Raw genomic sequence first — 21,140 nt, 5'->3', positions numbered from 1 at the left:
CAGAAGCAAAAAAAAAAAAAAAATTGAAGAGAGAGAGCTGCAGGTGATGCTGGTTGTTGAAAAGATATTGCAGCAAAACTGACACGAACGACTTTTCCATTATATAATTTTAATAAAGGCGCGCGGTATGGCGGAGCTTTTAATTACACAGTCTTACTCCGATTCCCTCGCAATTTCAAGATGTAACTCAAGTTTCAGAAGAAGCAGAAGATGAAGCAAAAGCCAACAGGCGTTCAGCTATATAATGCACCAATCCAGCCACGAACTGCAAGTAGCAGCAGCAGTAGCAGCAGCGGTGCAGTGCACACAGTTGTAGCTTGCACTCCGGCCGCTCAAAGTTTCCAGGGAATTAAATCAAGTGCTGCTGTAGCAAGCAAGCAAACCTCTTCAGGCTCACAGTTGATTGAGAAAAAAGCCAATGCTTGGCAGGATTTCAACCCATTCGCCACCACGTCACCTGCGATATTCCGTGCTGTGTTTTGCACAATTCTTCATTTCCTCTCCCCCTCTCTAATTTCTCTGTCTTGCTCTATCTCTCCTTAAAGTTTTCGGAAAGCGAACCTTATTCTTAATGTACAACCCTAAAACCAGGAAGCTCGCATTGTTTAACTTTGGGCACTAGATACAGGTGTACATTGGTAATCAACCTGTGTAAAATTGTAGCGGATGAAACTGTCTAAGCAAAGAGCCTTAGTGAACATCTCCACGGTAATTACAGGAAATTAAATACCGCTTATGAATACGATTGTGCAGGTACCTCGTTCGCCGGATTCTCCGGATTCCAGAGTCATCGCTATCTGGTTGGCAGATTCTTTGTGTGTTTTGCCAGGCTTTATTAGTTCCATTGAAACATCTCGGCATGCACGAGAAAACGACTCTGTGCCATCCGCCTCGTTCCTTACAACCCGAATAAAGAAGTTCGTGGGAACGTGAAATGGAGTATATAAAGCACGAAAAAAGTTGTTTGTATGTCGCAAAATTTTCCCGACATAGGTATATCCTGCAACATTTTTCCTAAACTTTTACTCGCGTCTATACCAACCATCCAGCCGTTTTAGAGAGAATAAACGCGTTAGGTGTCACAACTCGCAATGTCAAGATATTTATTTGAATATAATAAATACATAAATTTTATACAACGCGGTAACGATACGCGGGGACATGCGACGCCTTGGATAACGGATATCCGGTTTTATAAACCACGATAAAAAACGAGCGGTAAATCAAACCCTCGTGCTACAAGGATAAAAACGACTCGCTCTCCGTGCATCGTGATTTCAAAGGTATATTAGTTTTATGTGTAAAAGTGCATCGTCGCAAAGGGCCAAGAAAGCAAAAATACTTGCGACAGTTAATATTTGCGGGGTAAACACTGCAGTTTGGCACTAACGAACATATCTAGATTCTACAAGCGTATTATAAATGTATACATTCCTCTCGGATATAACCAGCCATCCAAAATTGCAGAAGCTCGCGTTACACAGATGGAAACTCGACCCAACGCTAGTTTGCGTAATAAAACCAGTTTACGTTTGTATTTTTATACAGCTTCGAGAAATCTAGTACCGCGTATATCCAATCCGCATCAGAATCCAGTCCCGCCTTTTCGTCGCCGTCATTAAAGTCGCCTGTGCAGTTTTATCCAGCGTATCTATATTCGAATGCTGCGGTTCTTTCACCGCTACAGAACTCGACAATTCGAGCTACCTTTTAGTGAACCATTTTTCTATCAGCTCAGATTTTTTTTCATTATTTAATGGTATCACGTATAATTCAGTACGAATTTGCAGATCAAATCATTGAAGTATTCATGCAAAATCGTTCCGGCATTCCAGAGATTATAAAATTCTGGAAAAAAAATTTTTCACATTCCATACCCAACCACCGTTTATATTCAAGTTAACTTTTTCCCAGCACAGCTGCGGTCGTGAGCCAAGAGAGAAAACTTTTGGAGAACGTCGTACGTGATTTCTACGCTCGCCAAATACCGTAACCAACTAACAAAGTTTGTACTCGACTTGGTCTTCCCGACACTTCAAGCCCGCCAACGTCCATACACATGTTGTACATACCCAAGACACGGTGGTAAGGAGTGCCGCCCTCGTATTCTCCGCAAAACGTATCGGTCCCATGTGGGTGGTCCGTGTAATCACCTGCAACAAGATGCGCAAAGTCGTAGCCACGTTCGAGAATAAAGCTACCCTCAAGGCTTGCTGAAATGGCCTCAGTGAACATGAACCAAAATTTCGATCCAGGACCAAAAACATATCAACAGGTTTAATTAATCAAGGAATCTTGATCTAGAAGTCTCGGCAGAAGTTTTTCTTCCACACTTGGTGGTTGTGGTGTGCAAATTATATCGTTATATCATCGCATTCGGGTAATGGATGAAGGCTATTGGCACTATTTATCCTTCTATGTAGGTACATATTGCAAACAGGACAAGTTGGTATGCTCCAGGCTCTGGTCTGTTGGCTGACGAAGAGACTGCAGGGTGAGGCCAACGAGAGGGACCGAGTTCTAGGCACGTGTGTACACAACCGTGTGGTATCGACACGGCGAATCTATGGCTGCTAAATGCCCAGAGAAATAACTTTGTGATTTACTGTCCTCCCGGCATGCCTCGTCGCCGGTTATCCGATAGGAAACCTAGGCTTCCGCCGAGCCTAACGATCTACTGTACCTACTGCATTATGTATTACTGCGACATCGTACCTACGAATGTTGAAACGATGTATACACATTACACACTCGTATACTTAGTCGCACTGAATTTGGTCATTCGTTTGCAGAAATTTCGAAGAGAGTAGAGAAAACGTTTAGAGAGTATTAGCGAAAATCCAAGGATGAGAATTAAAGCTCTGAATGTTCGTTTAACAATTTTTAAGTTTTTGGAATGATATGTTCTTTCCGTTTAGGATAAAATCGACTCCGTTATGCTTCGACAGGATGTGCAATAAAAAATGTAGGTTAAGTAGCGACGTTTTGTTGAAGCCGTTTTAAGTACATCGTTTCAATAATGCCACGGCTGTCAAACTCATCGTTATTCGGAGATCATGCGGTATTATCCGAACTATATATGCACTTTTCTATCTGCTTCAGAATTGCCTCGCCTTCGAGCACGGATAGGAATAGGAATAGTAATCGAATAACGGTAACGTTTTTCATCCAGTTATCATAGAATGTAATAGACAATTACATTAATATCGGTGAAATTTTCTCATTCGATTGCATTGGGTACTCCAGATATAGTAACGCGCATATTTGAACATTCTGCCGATATCCAAATCCGTTATTCCTCAGATTTTATACCAAATACCGGAAAAACTGGGTACGTACAAAGACAGTGGGAATACGATTTAATCCTTCGTCCTCCTCACGTTTCAATCCATCACGATCTTTCTTTTTGCGGCCAATTCATAAATTATCTTCTCTCACTGACCGTTGACACGGAAAAAATTTCCTACACACATCGTTTTCACACAGTCGATAAAAATACTTTTCAAAATACAATTACAGACTTATAATCTCAGTGGCGAGATAATATTGAATCTGATCCTCGATTAGAACAAGAATCAAAGATGGAGTGACAAAAGTTAGATAAAATATGAGGTGCGAATGGAAGTAGAAAAATTCCCGAGTTTGCCAAACGAGACAAGGGACAACGATAAAGCAGCTTTGATGTAAAAATGTTGGCACGGGGTATACAGTCTCAGCTGAGAGTGCGTTACAGGGGAACGAGATAAAAGGTCCGAGAATGTGAGATCCGAAAATGAAAACTCGGAGTTTTACGGTCAAACTTTTCCCCTGCTTTCAGAGCTTCAAGGGGGGGGGGGGGGGGGGGTGACGGGGTGAGTTGGAAAGGGAAAAGGGATGTGTTTTGGTGCGGCGAATACGCGACACGTTTCGAACCCAAACAGCGCTAGAGTCTTTCATTAAAATACCAGGACAAAGAATGTATTCCATGCATACGCAAGCGTATTCTGTTTAGCTTAGCTCTTCACTCTTCGTTGCATAAAATCTTGCTGTATTTCATCCCCCGGAAGCTCCCGTTTATTCCTGCTTATTCTCTGATCACCGAGGCCGATCTAATTCGAATAATACCGGCGCCGTTTAGCGAGTAAAATTATCCCGAATATTTAATTTCTTCACACCTCGTTCACTGCGCTTATTCGCGGTATTATCGGATCCCATCCAGATCCACCCCAGTGGTCAAACTGAAAATACGGTTCAAGGGAGTCGAGTTTCCAGTGTAAGGTACATCGGTAACAGAAATACTCCAAATGTTACCGTTAATATTGTTTCGCATGTAAGGGTACCGCGATAACTTACCTCGAAAAACTACCCCTAAAATGTTGACAAACCGTGAAATACTCACCCTCGAGTGAAGACGGATTTCATTGATTAAACGGAACAGAACAGTCCTAATTCCTTAGACTCGAGGCACCTCCCCCCTCCCCCCTCCTCCAGGCCTAATTAACGAATAATACAGCTCGGTGTGACGGTAATAGCCGTATCTCGTGGTAAGGGTGTAGCGCGATTTCATCGACACCGATACCTTGCCAGTCGCCTATCCATCACTCCGGGTGCGCGATAAGCCGGAATTCTCACCGCCAGGGGAAAAGCGAGCATCCCCCGGTAACCGGGGTAACGATATCGAGTTACCCCGGGCAGGTTGAAGTTGAGGGGGACGCGTACACACACCCAGCTCAACACAGTGATATTGAAATGCAGTTTGCTCGGCTTGGAGGCCTGCGCCACTTGGCACCTGCCGCGCCGTGCGGATCAGCCGAGCTGCGCTTCGGGGCGCATAATTATACCAAATGTTCCGCGAATTGTTTGGGAAATTGCTGTAATCCCATTCGCGAAAGCTGATCGGGTTCGCGTACTTGAGAAATCAGAAATCACGGCCTCGATATCTTACTTAGTTTTTTAGCTCACCCCTACGGGGGTGAAGAGTTGTTGAAAGAGAAAAAGAAAGAAATAAAAATTTACAGAAGTACTGCGATTACGGAGGATATAAATGGAATATAGAGTTCTTAGTTCGTTGATAAGGGATTATGCAGGTGAAGGGATGTCGGGAAAAATTTCTGCTCCGTTATTTTCAACGATATCTACAACGAAAAATGTAGCTGATGAAACTTGATGAAACTTTGCAAGCTCGTTTCCAGGTAAATCAAATTCAAAACTCGTTTTGAGCTAGTTTAAGTAGCTCTCCTCGATCCCTTAAGTATACGTACGATATATACTTGAAACTTTGACACCTTAATAACTTTCGAACGATGTTAATTGATTTCTTGAAATTATCACAATAGCCTGATGATGTATGGTTTCGAATATCCGCGTCACGGTTTACATTTTCATAATTATCAGTAACAAGAAAAAAAACAACCTTCACCTTTGTTCTAATTGTTTGTGGTTTGATAACCTGTGACATTGAAAGAACGAACATTATTCTAGGGGCTTAAACCTCACAATGACATCGCGCAGGCCAAGTTAATCGAATTGTTTCCCCTTCGATACGATTTTTTACAAATTTTCGGGGTTGGGTACGAGTAAAATTGTGGGTCAATGCACTGTTGAAAATGAGGGTAAAACAATTGCTATGGCATGGGGAATAAATCACGCCTAGTAGTTCTACCCCTCATCAACGTCGGTTTGTGAAAAAATACTATCAAAGGTCATTACCCCACTTTTTCACCATTAAGTATAATGTATAGCGTTGTTGTCAACCCTCCGATGAGGACTTTAGAGGCAGAAAAATAAAATTGAAAACTCGAATAAAAGTAAAAGCAAAAAATGCGATAAATAAGCGGTTAATCTGAATACGCGCGAGATTGCATATAACAACAACGGCGAGACTCGTTACAGGTATTATATACAATCGTAAAGCTCACGTGACGATTCATCCTCCATATTTACGAAGGCAGTAAAATATTTATTATATTTGACAAAGAGAACCCTTCGTTAATTTTTTTCTCCCATTTTATTGGGTTTCCACATTTCATCTCATGATTTTGAAAGCTACCGCAAAGTAATTGGGACCGTTCTGAAATTACTGCATCGAAAGATTTAATCCGGTGATAATCAACTGCTGCATATGTTAGAAAATCGGATTGACATAAACCGATGATAATTACCAGAGTTGATTCAGCGCTCTTTGACCAACGTAATGAAATCTGGGTACGTGTATAAGTTCGGTGTGAAATAGCAGATCTCATTTTCAATGTGACACGAACGCTGTAAGTGAATAATTTTCGCAAAACTCGATATAATAAGCTTGAAAATTCTTCAGGATTATACTTTTTCCATGCAGTATCATCTGAAAATATATCACATACATACACAGTATGAGAACGAACAGCGACCGCGTGGTAGATTGAAGATGTGTAAATACGAAACGTGATATTATATACTTGAAGAGTTGAAAAAAGCCGAAAAAGGAGAATTAGTGAAACCCACCCCCCCCCCCACCCCCTCCCCTACCCTCCCTGCGATTTGCATAGGATAGGAGTGACTACCTGAGCATCGAGGCTGTGGACCGTTGCAAAAACCGAGCGTGTCAAAACCGTTATAATTAACTCGACCCAAAGCTAAGCCCCTTGATTTATATGCATACAGGTTAGGTAATCCTTCCCTTCGTGTCCTCTTTGCCTCCGCCCTCTTTTGTCGGTAATATGTTGGTGCGTGTCATGTGTGTACGTATGTATCTATGTATGTATACAGCGTGCGAGCCTGTGACGATTCGGGCAGGGTAGGCCGAGGTTATTTACGCGGTAGTATAAGGGCTGCAGCCGAATCTCACCCCGCGCGACTCGCAACACCCGTTATCTTAATGAATGACGTCACGCTCAATTTGAGATAACTCGGGGTATAATTGGATCTGACGGGGAGGAGCTCTGCAGCCCCTTTCGTATTTTCTGCTCGATATTTTTAATAGCCTTCTCCGATAGCAGATATTCAAGCCCGAATTTTTCCACCTCGTAGGGCGATTAAATCGTAATACGAGAAGCGCAAGCACCGACCTCAAGCTTTCGGTGCCAAGAACTCGATATCCACAAAGTTCACCTCAAAGGATTTCAAAAAGCGGATAGTAGAAACTGGAGATTCTTATATTTTCGACACAACATACCTCAGGCATCATGTATTATTATAAAATTTTCGATTACACAGACATGATCGTAAAACGATAAGGTACGTATAAAGTGGCTCTTGAGATCTGATGCCAAACCCCTAACATCCCCATACATGCCAACATAATAAAGTGCAAGTTTGATACTGCATTCGAGAATTTCCTCTTATCGTTACTTCAGAGACGTATGCAAAGCCCGACGCCTCGTATACCTACACATAACCTACGATATATGCGCAGGTATTTCACGTCAACCCACAAGTACGAAAGCATGTATACGGATCTACATTCGAGCACCGAATAGGTACTGCGGGGTGCAGACGGTTCAAGTCGCGGAACGATCACAAGACACGTCGTCGTCGTCGTCGTCGTCGTCGTCGTCGTCGTTGCAAAGTGAATACCGTGGTGGCTAATTCTTTCGACCCACAACGTTCGACGGTCGTCCATAACTGTGCGTTACACTTTTTATTCCAAGCACTTTGTCGCTGCGAAATGGGAGGAAGAAGGGACCGAGAGGATACACAGGGTGACACTCGTCGCGACGACGCCGACGCGACGCCCCGAAAACCGCTCGGCTCGAACAGGAACGCAACGGCTCGGCGTCGCGATCCCCTCGAGAGCTTTCATTGAAATGCGCGCGATAAAACTTTCCGTTTCAAGTCCTGCAAGCCGTCGCGTATCGTCGGCCTTCGAGACGAGGAGAAGCCTGCGGCGTGTCGTTGTATTGAATATTCAATGATACGGGAGTTGACGATCTTTTAAGGGAAGAAGATCGCACTCAAGTAACGCTTGAAAGTAACCATCACATCGATATAATCGGGCACTCAAAAACGACGAACCTCAAAATCTCACCTGCAATGCGTGTATCAACAATACCTAATGAAAATCGAATCTTATTATTAGTTTTCGCGTGGAAAATTCATGCCGTTCATATAAGAAATATTTTTTCTATACATGATGAGTTTCCAGCTCATGTGGAGGAAATTTTTTTCAATGACCGAATGAACTTAGATCGAACGAAATTGAATGAGATTGAAGAATTTCCAACAACGTCTGCTCAGGCTTCGCTTTCCAATTAAAAGCCGTCTCTATGGCGCGCGCGCTCTGGAAACTGAAGCAGGATATCCAACTCGCCGTGAAGTTAGTCGGTCACAAAGTGGTACAGCCAAAGAACTTATAACGCCCGACGAGACGTGCTCTATACGAAGCTCAGAATTTGACGTATAATCTCGTGGGCGTCAGAAGACGGGATAAGCTCAGCGCAAATCCACCTTCGCTGCCCCAGGAGAGTGAGAGTCTGCCGCCTCAAGAAAAGCCTGTCCGAGGAAGGGATGAACTACCCCGTATTAATGACTCCGTGACGCGGCCACCGCAAGCCACGTGTAAAACTGCAGTCGAAATTCAGCCGCCGCTTCTCCTGCTCAAGAAAAGACTACGTTTCTCTGAAAAGTTGTAGTTATACTTTCAGAATTGAAATTAAACTAATTTCTCAGCCTTCGACTTCGCGATAACCGCGATTGAGATTATAGAGATAAGTTCCATCGTGATGATAATCGCTGATATCTGATCAGTAACGAAGAGAGGGTTTAAGCTTCTAAATGGCATATCGCAGCGATTTGCTTCTGTTCGATGATTTGATAAAATCACAACTGAACTAGAATTTCACTCATTCGTCGAAGTAAACTCATCCAGTTGCCTTAAAATCGGGTGTTGGACGGGGTACGAGGTAGCAACCTTTAATAAAGCGAATGAAGTTGCTTTTTCAGAAACTGGCGTGTTCCTTTTACGCCAGTGGGCTATTCACATCTCGGGGCTATTCATTTTTTTATTTTTTTTTATTTCAAACCTCAAGCCAGGTTAGTGTGTAAGATAAAGCGACTTGCGTGTCATTAAGCCACGACGCTAATTGGGTTAATGAGGCGATGCTCTACCCGCTGAGTCAAACCTCCACATCCAGCCCGCAGTGCACCGAAGCTTTCGAGGTATGTGTGTAACGTGTATGTACACAGAAAAAGTCCTGACTGACTTTAACATTATCGCGATAAGATTTTAAACCTTTAACGACAATTTTTAAAGCGTAAAATTTTAATATCCATCGTTAACGATTCACCTCGTTATAATTGATATTGTCATCATTGTAGCGTCGTTACGACTCGCGATAATGCGGCGAAGTGTCCTTATTGATGAGTATAAGTTCGTATAGGAACCTCCGATTCATCAGGAGAATTCAGTGAGAGTTCAGTAAACTCGGAGAGGTAATTGGGGGAAATGATCGCGTCGCATGAGACGCGAGATAATCGCTACCAACCTCGCATCGTATCATATCTGCCCACGTACTGTGTACACGGCAAACCAACGCCGTCATTTCGCATATATTACCCAGACGAAGCTCTGCCAAGACGATTGAGATTGAGATTGAGATCGAGATCTCAATCGAACCAGAGTCCTGCTAGCTGGATAGATCCCCTCCTCGCGTACCTAGACGTAGATACGTATGTAGACTCGAAGTAAGCATTGAGTTAGCAAAGTCGCCTAACTCCTACATCCGTTCCGAACCTACGTCGTCCTCCTCCTCTTATCTCTTTCTCTCGCTGACAGACGAACTACCAGTACCTGACTTCCGTAAGCGTTAGACGTAATTACTGTGATCAAAGTCGCCTGTTTGAGCAAGAAGCGCAACCCCCTTCACTTCACCCTTCGATCTATACGGTGCCTAGACAGTTTGTGCGAAAACTGACTTCCCCAATTACCAGCTGAACTCCGGTTACCTCGAGTAGTTGGTATTGCATCGCGTGTTTGCAAAATGGTCGTAATTAGATCACAGAAACGGTGTGTATGAAAACCCTGTCGTCATCGTTCCTCGAAACCAACTACCCGTCCGAGCTTTTGCGGATCAGCCTCGATTGACGGATTGGAAGGGGGACAGTCTAGTCTGGGGAATGGAAACGTCGACAAGGCTCGGCCTCGGTTCACCGTATTGTGAAGCGACGTGGTCGATGCCAACAGCGATTGGTTTGTACATGATGTAGATTGGCTCGGCTGGATAGAATCGAGTAGTCTTGGCGTATCAAACGGTGTTCCATAACTCAATGGAATTAGCTACCATTGTGAAATGCAGCGAGCAGAGGGCAGGAGTCAGATTGTGATTCAAGGTGCACGGTTAGAAATCCAATTGAACATTTCGTTCTGAATGGGGGTATATTTATATCGCAACAATATCTGCTGCATCGATCTTGAGTCACCCTTAGAAACCGGATAAAATTTGTTTACATCGATGCACCGAGTTTTCGCCCCCTGCAAACACCATCCATCCTTCCGTCAATGATCCTAACCCCATCTGGGGCGATATCCACATCAAATGACGCTCCACGAAGCCGCGATCATCCTCTCAGCCACGTATATGCGAGTGTCTGAAGCCATATGAATATTCATTGGCCTGGTAGCGAAAAAGTGGACATCCTGATGCGAAACGTGTTGAGGGAGCCTAACGCCACCGTCACCGAACGTCAAAGAGAAATTTTATTCAGACAAACACACACACACACACACATATATATATATAATATAGTTTGTACAAGCATATATTTGTTATATATTCATATAGTAGGTATATGGATACGCCGTTAAGTAAGGGTGAATTTTTTCACCCCCCTTCCAAGCCGATGTACGCGTGTAAGTATGGCACACGTACATTTTCGTAGGTCAAATCCCCGACGAGGGAACGCAGGCGGCTTGCTTTCAAAGAGACGCCGGTAATTTCCACTTCAAAGTTTGCATTATTCGCATAAAATACACCGGCTTTTCGGTGGACACATGATACAGTAATATATTATTACATGTAACGCAGGCGATACTTTCACCTTTTTTGATACGCAATTCAAACGTTTTTCTGATTTTTTTTTTTTTTTTTTTTTCTAATTTTTGTTTCTTTTTAGCACAGAAAATATACATAAATAAATTATACCGTGATATCTGTATACACTGTACAGGTTTCATTTATTGCAATTATGTGTTTGACGCTATAAACATTTTTCATCGTGATAATTTCGCCCCTTCATTTTTTACTCTCGCATCCTTGGAGGCAAAGCTTAAATATAGCAAATATACCTAGTTCATCGATTGCTTTGTTTTTTTCTGACTGATCAATCGTATGATTCCGAATTGATTAGAAATTATCTATCGAATCCAATTGAGAATTACGATTCAAATTATGCACGGTTGGCTCGGTTTGATTTTCAATTATTTAAGGATATTGGATTCTAAAATTGAAACTTGTAGACTAAAATTTCATTCCACTTCTTCTCGAAATACAGTAATCAATATAACCACAGAAGAAATTTTACATGTAATACACATTCGTGGGTAAAAAAAACTATCTAATAAGACTTGAATATTTGAAAATTTTAGTAAATTTACTGAGGCCTCTTACTGAAACTTCCTACCGTACAAAACTTGTACAATGAAATGACGTTCGGCGTTCGAGTACTAGACTAGAAACCATTTGAATTCGAATATCATCAAATCCCACCATCAGTTTTCTAGAAGTTTGAAAGCTTGGTATCCATTATAAGCTTAATTCAAAAGATTCGTCAAACTTTCACCTCCGTCATATTTTCAACCGTCTAAATGCTATGTTGATGTGATAATCATGCGAATCATCGGTGCATGGAACTATCAGATCAGACCGAATCGATGAGCAAGCACCCATTATTGCGCCCTGTTTGCAGATCAGCAATCCTTCATTAGTACCACACGTCCTGCAGCGGACGCATTTTGAAGGGTAATTCAAAGCATTCAGGACAATATAGTGATAACGTGGACCTGTACATACGTGTATTGGATTAACGTCACCATTCCAACATAGAGATTATGACACCACCGTAATAATATATGTGTATTGCACATATAAGTAACGTATAGTGGTTTCAAAATGTTACAATTATCGCAGTAGTTCAAAGGCCGAAGATGAAAGTGAGAAAGGAAATAGAGAAAAGCATAATTCAGGTGAAAATATAACAATTAATATTCAATAACTGACGATCGATGTGAATGAAGAAAAATTCGTTTCTACAGACAAAATTCGACGTTTTGTGTTGGGTAATTTCAGAATGAATCACATTTTCTGAACTACATTCATTGCACGGTGGCAGTTCGACATGTTTGCGATAGCAAGTGATCCGTGGTATCTGGAAGAATTACGAGGAATCGGTTAACTCTGGAAACAAATCGACGATTATGTCGAGGAGTAAAAAGGACCCAGTTGCGTGATATACGGAAAAACAGGCGGTCAATTCTCGAGAGAATGAGAGAAAGAGAGAGAGAGATAGCGAGAGAGAGAGGTGAGGTTGTTCGCAGGGTTGTTGACCACTCGGTTAAGTGATGGAGGACAGCTTCTATATCCTGTTATTTGTCAGAGGATCGAATGATCCTAGGGAAGTCGGTATAATAGCACCGATAATGAGCTGAACCACGACCATCCATCAATCCTGCATCCGACCCGAACGACCCGTCGAATCCCGAGGCCATCCAACAGGCAACGGCACACGAGGAGCAAGCAAGCAGCGTGATTCTTTCTGCCTCAACGATCGAGATACATCGACGGCAGGAAACAATTATACTCTGACGTCGACGCCTCGCGACCGTCGACAGGACGGAAAATAATCGGTCGCTGAGGGAAAAAATCCTCTGCACTCTTCGAACGAGAATCTCAAGGGGAATAATTCTGCGTGATCGTGCGCATGTGTATCGTGATGTATTGAATATTCCCATTACCCGTCATACGCAGGGTATTTTCAAATTGATTGTTTATTGTTCCCCCCCATTCGCGGAATGGATAATGAAAATGCTTGAAAAATATCATTCGCGATACTGTGTATAGAGCGATTCGTTTCAGATGGTATTTCTCGAACAACGTATAACCAGCAGTAACAGGAACCAGGATTCCCGGTATTCGGTAGCGAAACAGTCAGTCACATGCGGTATATTAAAATTCGTCGTATTACAGGTTAAAAATGTCAAAAAGATGCGTACCCATGCGTATGATTTGAAATTCTGAAAAATTCCAGACGGAGAAGGATCACATGAGGCGAATAAATACACCCGAGTAATAATGCGTATACATATATCACCCCAAGAAGAAGCACCGAGGTTACAAAAACGTGAATCCACTTACGCGAAACGATTCGCGCAAAATCGATCGGGTCAGATTGCCGACTGCACGAACGTCGAATCGAACTATTGCGACATGCGCTGCACGAAATTCTCCCGCAATTAACCGAAGGAGACAAAGACGCTGCTGTGGCGCGAAGCTAGACGAGGATCCAGGGTTGCTGGTAATGACCACCGTGCAGGGGGGTGGGGGTGGAAAAGGGGCGGCTGTCTTATCTCCGCGAGAGAACGGTTGGCTCCATCGGCGACCCCCGAAGATAAGAAGGAAGCCCGAAACCCGGCGGAAGGACCTCGAGTCCTGGCAATGAAGCGACTCTGCGCTCTTGTGTAGTATACCTATAATCGACACGCCGTATCCGTGAGGGCTTCATTTTTCATCGGCTAACAGAGAAAGATGGTCCATTCTAACTTGAGCGATAGACCAAAGTCGGGCTTAATTTTTCCCTGGGATATACCTTGTGCTGAGATTCAAGTGAAAGCTAATCCGCCCTGAAGAATCTTTGAATTGTACTTGTTCATAATTTAAATGCCACGATCAGCAGCCTCTGGTCAAATTTCTTTGAGCGACCCGTTTCCAAAATTGGATTCAATCAGGAAACAACGGTGATCCAACGCTAAGCTCCGTCGTCCGTATCCTGCAGAAATATCCTCGAAATTTTATCGAACCCTTACTTCCTACCGCGATATAACTTGAACCCCAATTTGTCAGCATTGAACCGCATTCATATGTCCCTCAATATACATAAAAGATGTTCTAAATACATATTATATACAAGCAAACAACGTCCTTGCTCTGTCTCAGCATTCGCATCATCATCATTTCAATCCAGGTTAAAGGTTCTACGAACGCACCGAGGAAAGGACTCTCCGCAATGAATACCGTGACTGGTTTTTGATTTACAAGGATCCGGTGTGGTTAATAATATCCCGCATTTGGTACCGCGGTCACGAGTTTGACGAAAGTTTTTTATCGGTTGTTTCAGGGGTGGACAAGGCGTACGATGCATAGAGATGTTTGGTCGGCAGGCGGTCGGGATGGCGGTGGTGAAATCTGGGGGCGGTGGTGGACCAGACTGGGGGGATTGTTGGCGATGGCGATGGCGATGTCGTGCCTCGTTCCGGCGATCCCGGGTGCCGAGGCGAACCCGGATGCCAAGCGACTCTACGATGACCTCCTCTCTAACTACAACCGCCTTATACGCCCCGTCGGCAACAATAGCGACCGACTCACAGTCAAGATGGGCCTTCGGCTCTCCCAACTGATCGATGTCGTAAGTAAATATTCTCGAGTCGAGTACTCGTTCACCTCATAATTCCGGTATTCATGTGTGCTTACCGAGACAACTGCCGCCTTTGACGTCTCCACGTCGGAGTAGCTCTTTGAGTCGGTTGTTCTCGCGTCACGTCACAATTGTTAAAATTCAATATTGCGCAACGTGAATTCCTGATAGATAATTTATTAACTAATTGGATACTATTAATAGAAATATGATCTAGAATTAATCGGCTTTGTTGCAGAGTTACAGTTTTGATTTACAAATTTGGTTCGAGTTAGTTTTGTTGAGTAGCTCGATGTTTAGGTAGATAGTTGTTAACGAGAATATAAGTTTAAAGAGAACTGGACATTCTCGTAGTGGAAAGTGGAAGAATTGTCTATTAACTTGGGGTGGTCAAGAAAATGTAAGAGGGATGTTAAGGGCTGTTGGTTAGTTTGTTATAATTTTTGGAATCGGAGAAGAGGGTAGTTTTTCTGGTACCGCTTGAACCTGATAGAAGCACTTTATATAAAAAAAAAAAATACTGGAAAATCACGTACGGAGTGTCATAAAGTTGTTAGAAAAGTTTGAGTTTATGGTCAACCACGTAGTCGCTAAATGTGCAATTATACGGTGCAAAAGTTTAAGGTTTTTATGAGTATGTTAGCCTTCGGGTTTATGAACAGTCTGGTTAGAAATGCTTACGTTATTCTCATGATTAAATCAATCTTACGAATTTACCGATTTTAATTTAAACCTATATGTCGCAGCAAGATTGGTGGTACAAAAATTATTACATTTTCAAATCGAGGGATTTTTAGACATTTATAGAAACAAACTTCCCATAATACATCCCTTTTTTAAAAAATATTAAATTGAAACTGTTCATAGTGAAGCTAATAAACGTTACTACAACGATGTCTAAAAGCGAATGATACGAGATTTTGTGTAGGTCTTTTTTTTTACTCCCCAATGACTCATTGATTATACGAAAACCTAGCTATAAATCCAAGTATTGTAGCCCCCAAGTATCGTGAATACAGTCAACAATCAACAAGGTGAGAAAATTAATTTCACAAAATTCAATTCCCATGAGAACCCTGATTCAAATGGTAGTTGATAAAAACGTAACAATAGGAACGACCAGAACGAAAATAAAAAATGAAACAACCCATTACTGATCGGATAGTTTATTCATCCTAAATTAGAAATGACCCATGGTGTAAAACATGCGGGTGGGATGCCAGGTTCATCGCATTGTTGTCAGCATCCCATTGTGTGGGTCCATCGACACACATACGTTATGCCTACAGGAAGATGGGATGAACCGCGTACCTATAACACATCCAGGAATCATGTGTGTGAAAAGCATGAATGTGCGTCCATGCTGTTGATGCTGCCTGCAGTGCAAGAGCGACCGAGTTATATAATGGGCAAGAGATCTATTGTGTCGCTGCTTTCGTGGGAAGGTGGGACAGAAATTATCCTAGGATATCACAAAGGCCCTTACCTCGTTCCGTATTAACCGACGTACAAGGTCCCACGGTAAAAAAATAATAAACGAAATCCATATACATACATACGTACTACGTAAATCCCCTTGACTCGTCCTTTTTTTTTAATTTTTTCTTTTCATTTTTTCTCATCAATTTATTCCCAACTTGGATAGAATCAATTCACAGTCTTGCAGTAAAGAATCAGAAACTCGGGTCTTTTATTCTGTCGCCAAAGTTTTACTACGAGTCCTCCTGAATTCCATCATCTTTTGAACGTCCGAGGATTATCCACGACGGCGGGGAAATCCGAGGGCAGCATCCCACAGGATCACGAAATGACAATGCAGCTTCAGAGAGAGAGAGAGAGAGAAAGAGCAGGAGAGAGATTTCAGTAATATATATATATATATATATATATATATATATAGGTACGCAGAGATACGGCGGTGTTAATTCGAATCGTGTAGACCCTGCAGGTATGCAATTATCGAATGCTCCTTGGGGCGAGGAGATGAAAAAGCGCCCTTCGGATTAAACGTGACATGCATTACATAACGCTCTCACTTTACTTTTTCTATTAAAGTTACCTCCTTTGTCAGGGAGATGTCGATATTAATTAACTTTTGCAGGCTTGCCATCTCGTCGTTCATAGTTCGCACGGCGTACTATAACTCTTATATACAAATTCGTTGTAGGAGAACAGAAGAGGAGTAACCAATCCGGCCACCCGTAAGCATAATAGCGACTGTCATCTGACTGGGTTAATCAACTTTGTAGTTTAATGAATTTCCATCAGATTTCCCTGAGCGCGCGCTTCAAACCTGCGTAAAAAAGCCGCCATCGAATGAATTGGATCGTATCGCATCGTCGACCACGATTTGGTTAGGTATACTTCTTTCCTTTCGTTTTCATATTTTTCTCAATTTACTCTCTCAAGCTTCGCAGATATAACAGTTGATATTTTTCAAAGAATTCGCCAATTTTCTAAAGCTTGAATTATTTCATTAAGTGATTAGTACTGACTATAAATAGAAACAAAAATAAAGCAACTCTAACAATTCTTCGCAATCTAATATGTAAAGTAAAAACAAGAAGCTTATCTATTTATCTATCGAACTTTGAATATTATATAGATACGATTGAGACTACTTTTATACTTTTCAAATACATTACACGACTTATTATTTCATTTCATTTCTTTGGTCATGAATTTCATTACACAACGTCGAGTTGACTTGCAAATTTTCCTTCGCACGTAAAAGATCTAGCGTATTGAATTTGTCAGCAGTAATGAGTAATCTGAAAATGGTTTTATATACACCACCCTTGTGGAATTACAGAAGTGGTCCCCCCCGTAAATCTCGACACAAAAATCGCGACAAGTGCAAAAGAGTGCAGAATTGTCAGTTTAAAAAAGCGCAATTGCAAAAAGCTAGCTAACATAAGACCAAACGAACAAACTAAAGAAAAGAGAGTAAATCACCGAGAGAAGAAGCCGTAAAAAGGATTAAAAAAAGATGAAGAGATGAAAAAAAAAAATAAAAAAAAAAAAACACCACGCGAAATAGAAGAGATAATACAAAGAAGGATATAACACGGGCTTCGCGTACAGATAAGCCTCCTATTAATGGCCTTGCGAATTATATCAACGAAACAACGCCAAGGCAAACTGCTGTGGTTGTTTTCCGCGCAGGGTGGCGTGGTCCCATCAAGATACCACCCCATGCCATACCGCCATGGTAGAGGCCGGGGTGCCGTAGCAGTGGTCGTACAATACATTTTAAGTTGCAAATCTAGATAGCGTTTAGCGTTTAGCCGAGGTCGAAGCAGAGTTTTTGGCGTTTCGCGGTCGCGAAATTCTTTCCTTCCGACTAACTTCGAGCTTGAATTGATAATGCCGTCCCAACCCCAACGGCAATACAGTGGACGATATTTTCCCTCGCCATCAGTCCTTCGAAATAACAGTTGCCACGGATGATTGAAAAGCGAAAGTTTACAAAACGTCAAATCTAATTCGGTTTTCTAGAAGATGATTGAAAAAAAAAAAAAGAAAAAAATTAGGTGGTCGGAAACTGAACGTAATCCGTCTATACTCCCGTGCCAAAACACGAACGCAAGTTTTCCGCCACCCAGCATTGTTTGCCCAATAATAAATTTCATCGTGCAGTGTTCAAATGCAGCGGTTATGTCCACGGAATTGGCAAGCTAAGCGCCGTGCCAATTACACCGAGTTGAACTTTTAACCGGAATTCTCGCCAGACACGCACACACGACTGTATTGATACGAGCGAATAAATTCTCTCCGTTTGCAGAACCCACCTGCAGTGCATCCCCCCTTAAAATAATTAGAACCAGCGTAACGAGCTTAAAAGCACTGTAACGCACCCGAGAGCTCGCGATATGCATCCCGGTACACACTCGTCTGCGACAAGAACATTTTCACCGATCATTATTAGCACTACGTATCTTATTCAGATTTTATCAGCTCATTCGGATTGACAGAGAAGAGACTGAGGCGAAAGCGTCCTTCAGGTCCTTGGAAATCGTTGGTATAGCGAAGTGTGACATCCCGAAAATTGATGAGACAAATTTACTGTTTTTGCAGTACTTCAAGTAATTAATATTGGCAGAGTCGCTTTTTACTGTATAAGATATTATGTTTTCCTAAGAACACTATTTCAGCAAGAAAAGATCGTCAAAATTTAAGGATGAACAACGAAGAGAACCGAGAATATTTTCGTTCTGTGGTGTAATATGCCAAGTGAAAGGGTGGGTTCTTGTAAGCTTCAAGTTGTACGCATAGAATTTTCAATTCGGTGAACTTATATTTACATTAGCTGTGTTTATTGCAGTCATAATGTACAACAGAGCACGTACAGATGTTGGTTATGTATATAAAGTTTGGATACGAGCTTGCAGGAGAATCCTGAGTGGCGTAATAAATTATCTTAGCCTCGGAAAGTTTTACGAGACAACCTGTCTCCGGTGGAAAATAGCTTTTCGAACGGTCCGTTTCTATTCACTCTTCGTGCCAAGCTTCAAAGCGATTCCCTGTGGAGAACAAGTTTGACCCTTCAACCCTCTCCCGGTCCGCGAAGCTGTGACGCGACTGCCGTGTCTTTGAAAGGGATGCGAAGAAAACGAAAACAGAATAGCAAGAAAAAAAAGAAAAGAAAAAAAAATACACACACACCAACAGGGACGAAGGGAATGAAGGAAAAGAGAGAGAGACAACCTCCAGGATCGTAAAGCTATACACGTCGATTTTATAGGCGATAAAATCGCGCTGTGTTCGGTTGTGTACGCAGCTATAACCTATATATGTATACATACAGTATATACATATATTCAATTCGATTTGATGTAGCATTGCCGAATGAAATTCCGAAGGAATGAAATGTTGTCTAATGCAATGATAATAAATTGTCTGTTATCTGGTTAGGCCATTCTGTCGTATAAATCGGAATCTTCTAAAAGCGTGGAGAATTCTTTTCAATTCATGTTAAATTCTGAAATAGAGTATATAATACGAAACGCATTCAAGCATAAGTGAGCGACTTTGAATAGTTTTAAAAGTTGAGAAGTGTATACGGTTCCGAGCGTCGCGAAAGTTCTTACTTTGAAATTAAAAATGATTTTTATGATATTAAGCTCCGCGAAGCGGTGGATAAATTCTTTTGGAACTTAACTCAGGCAACTCGAGATGAACGGGAGGAGAATTAAAAATAATTATACGGTGAAAGATTTTTCTTTTGTCTTTGAGCAGAGATTGTAAAATAATTTCGTAAAAGCTCTGCGACCCTAAGCTTTGAGCCTTCTCCTTGTTTCGAACAGTCTACCTTATATTCGAAAAATGTATAAATAATATGTATACATATACGTACATAGTTACAGTCTTAAACAGTCTTTAATTATTATAATTATTTTACAATTAGTTCACCTGGCAGAGTAGATGCGTTCTTGTTTACTCTTTGAGCAATTATTTTAGAACGTTGTGGTTTTAATTAATTTCCTCAACGCGATGCCCCGTGCCGTTATCCCTTGCTTTCGTTTTTACTATAATATTACTATTCCTCTTTATTTTCACCAAAGAAAAATCGCCGTTTCAACTTTGCGTTTTAAGCCAGATTTTTTCTCAACAACATCGTTTCATTATATCCACTTGCTCATTCTTGATTCGGTTGCTTGGTTCCAGCACGTCGTTTAAGGCTTAATTTTCACCAAAATTATTATTCTCTACTTTGCGTTTTGTGCGTATCGTTGGCAAGAAAGAACAGAGAAAAAAAACGTACGGTATTTCGTATTTTATTCAAGCTGATTTTTACAGTGATTCATTTAATTAAGGATTTTCATTCAGAAGCTGTGAAGGTAGAGACCAGAAAGCCAAAACAAAAATTTGTCAACTGAACGTCAGCATTCACTGAATTCAATTAACGTTTTTAATGACTACGCATGAAGTAATTTTTTGATCACAGCCACTCGTCAGTGGGCACTGTGTAAATCCTGAAGGCAAATATGTGCAGCTATCATATTACATTCAGAATTTTTTCCCCCAACCTCCATTCAATTTTTTCATTAAAAAGTGAAAGAATGCCACAAAATCGAGGGTCCAAAATTAAAAATGGCAATATAAAAGAGCGCGGGACTAACAGTTATATGTACATGAAATACAGGAAAACACAGAATACAGGGCAAATATAAATACCCTGAAAACGGAAGCACCAAAAACGATTGAAATGATCAACCCTTATCAGGTGAATGAAAAATACGTCGAAAATTGAAGGCCCGGTTGATTTTAATAAAACTTATACGCGTTGTCTTTCCGTACTGCAAAAACGTTAGAAAAAAGTCGTCAGATTAATTGAGTTCTTGTACTTACTTATGATACGTGGAACTAAACGAAAAATTTATCAATCTGCAAATGAATTATTCTAGTTATACCAAATTATACTTTTTTGTTTGTTTTTCCTGTCGCAACTATTGCAGTCAGTAAAAACCCTTGAAATAAAAATTGCCTGAAGGGAAAAAAAAATTTCGGTAGGATTAACTACAACTCTGTCAACGTGAGGTATTGGTAAAAGTTACTGC

At 41.5% G+C, this 21,140-nt stretch overlaps 1 protein-coding gene across 1 annotated transcript in view; it reads left to right on the top strand.

The window, feature by feature from the left end:
• LOC124413116 (acetylcholine receptor subunit alpha-like 1) overlaps positions 1-21,140 on the top strand; it is a 94,473-nt gene that overhangs the window by 39,769 nt on the left and 33,564 nt on the right. The window contains 2 exon segments of the mRNA XM_046893488.1: positions 14,284-14,392; positions 14,395-14,571. Of these exon segments, the coding sequence (XP_046749444.1) occupies positions 14,284-14,392; positions 14,395-14,571 (286 nt within the window).

This window comes from Diprion similis, chromosome 12, assembly GCF_021155765.1.
Source record: "Diprion similis isolate iyDipSimi1 chromosome 12, iyDipSimi1.1, whole genome shotgun sequence".
NCBI classification, from domain to species: domain Eukaryota; kingdom Metazoa; phylum Arthropoda; class Insecta; order Hymenoptera; family Diprionidae; genus Diprion; species Diprion similis.
This window is presented reverse-complemented; position numbering and strand designations above follow the sequence as displayed.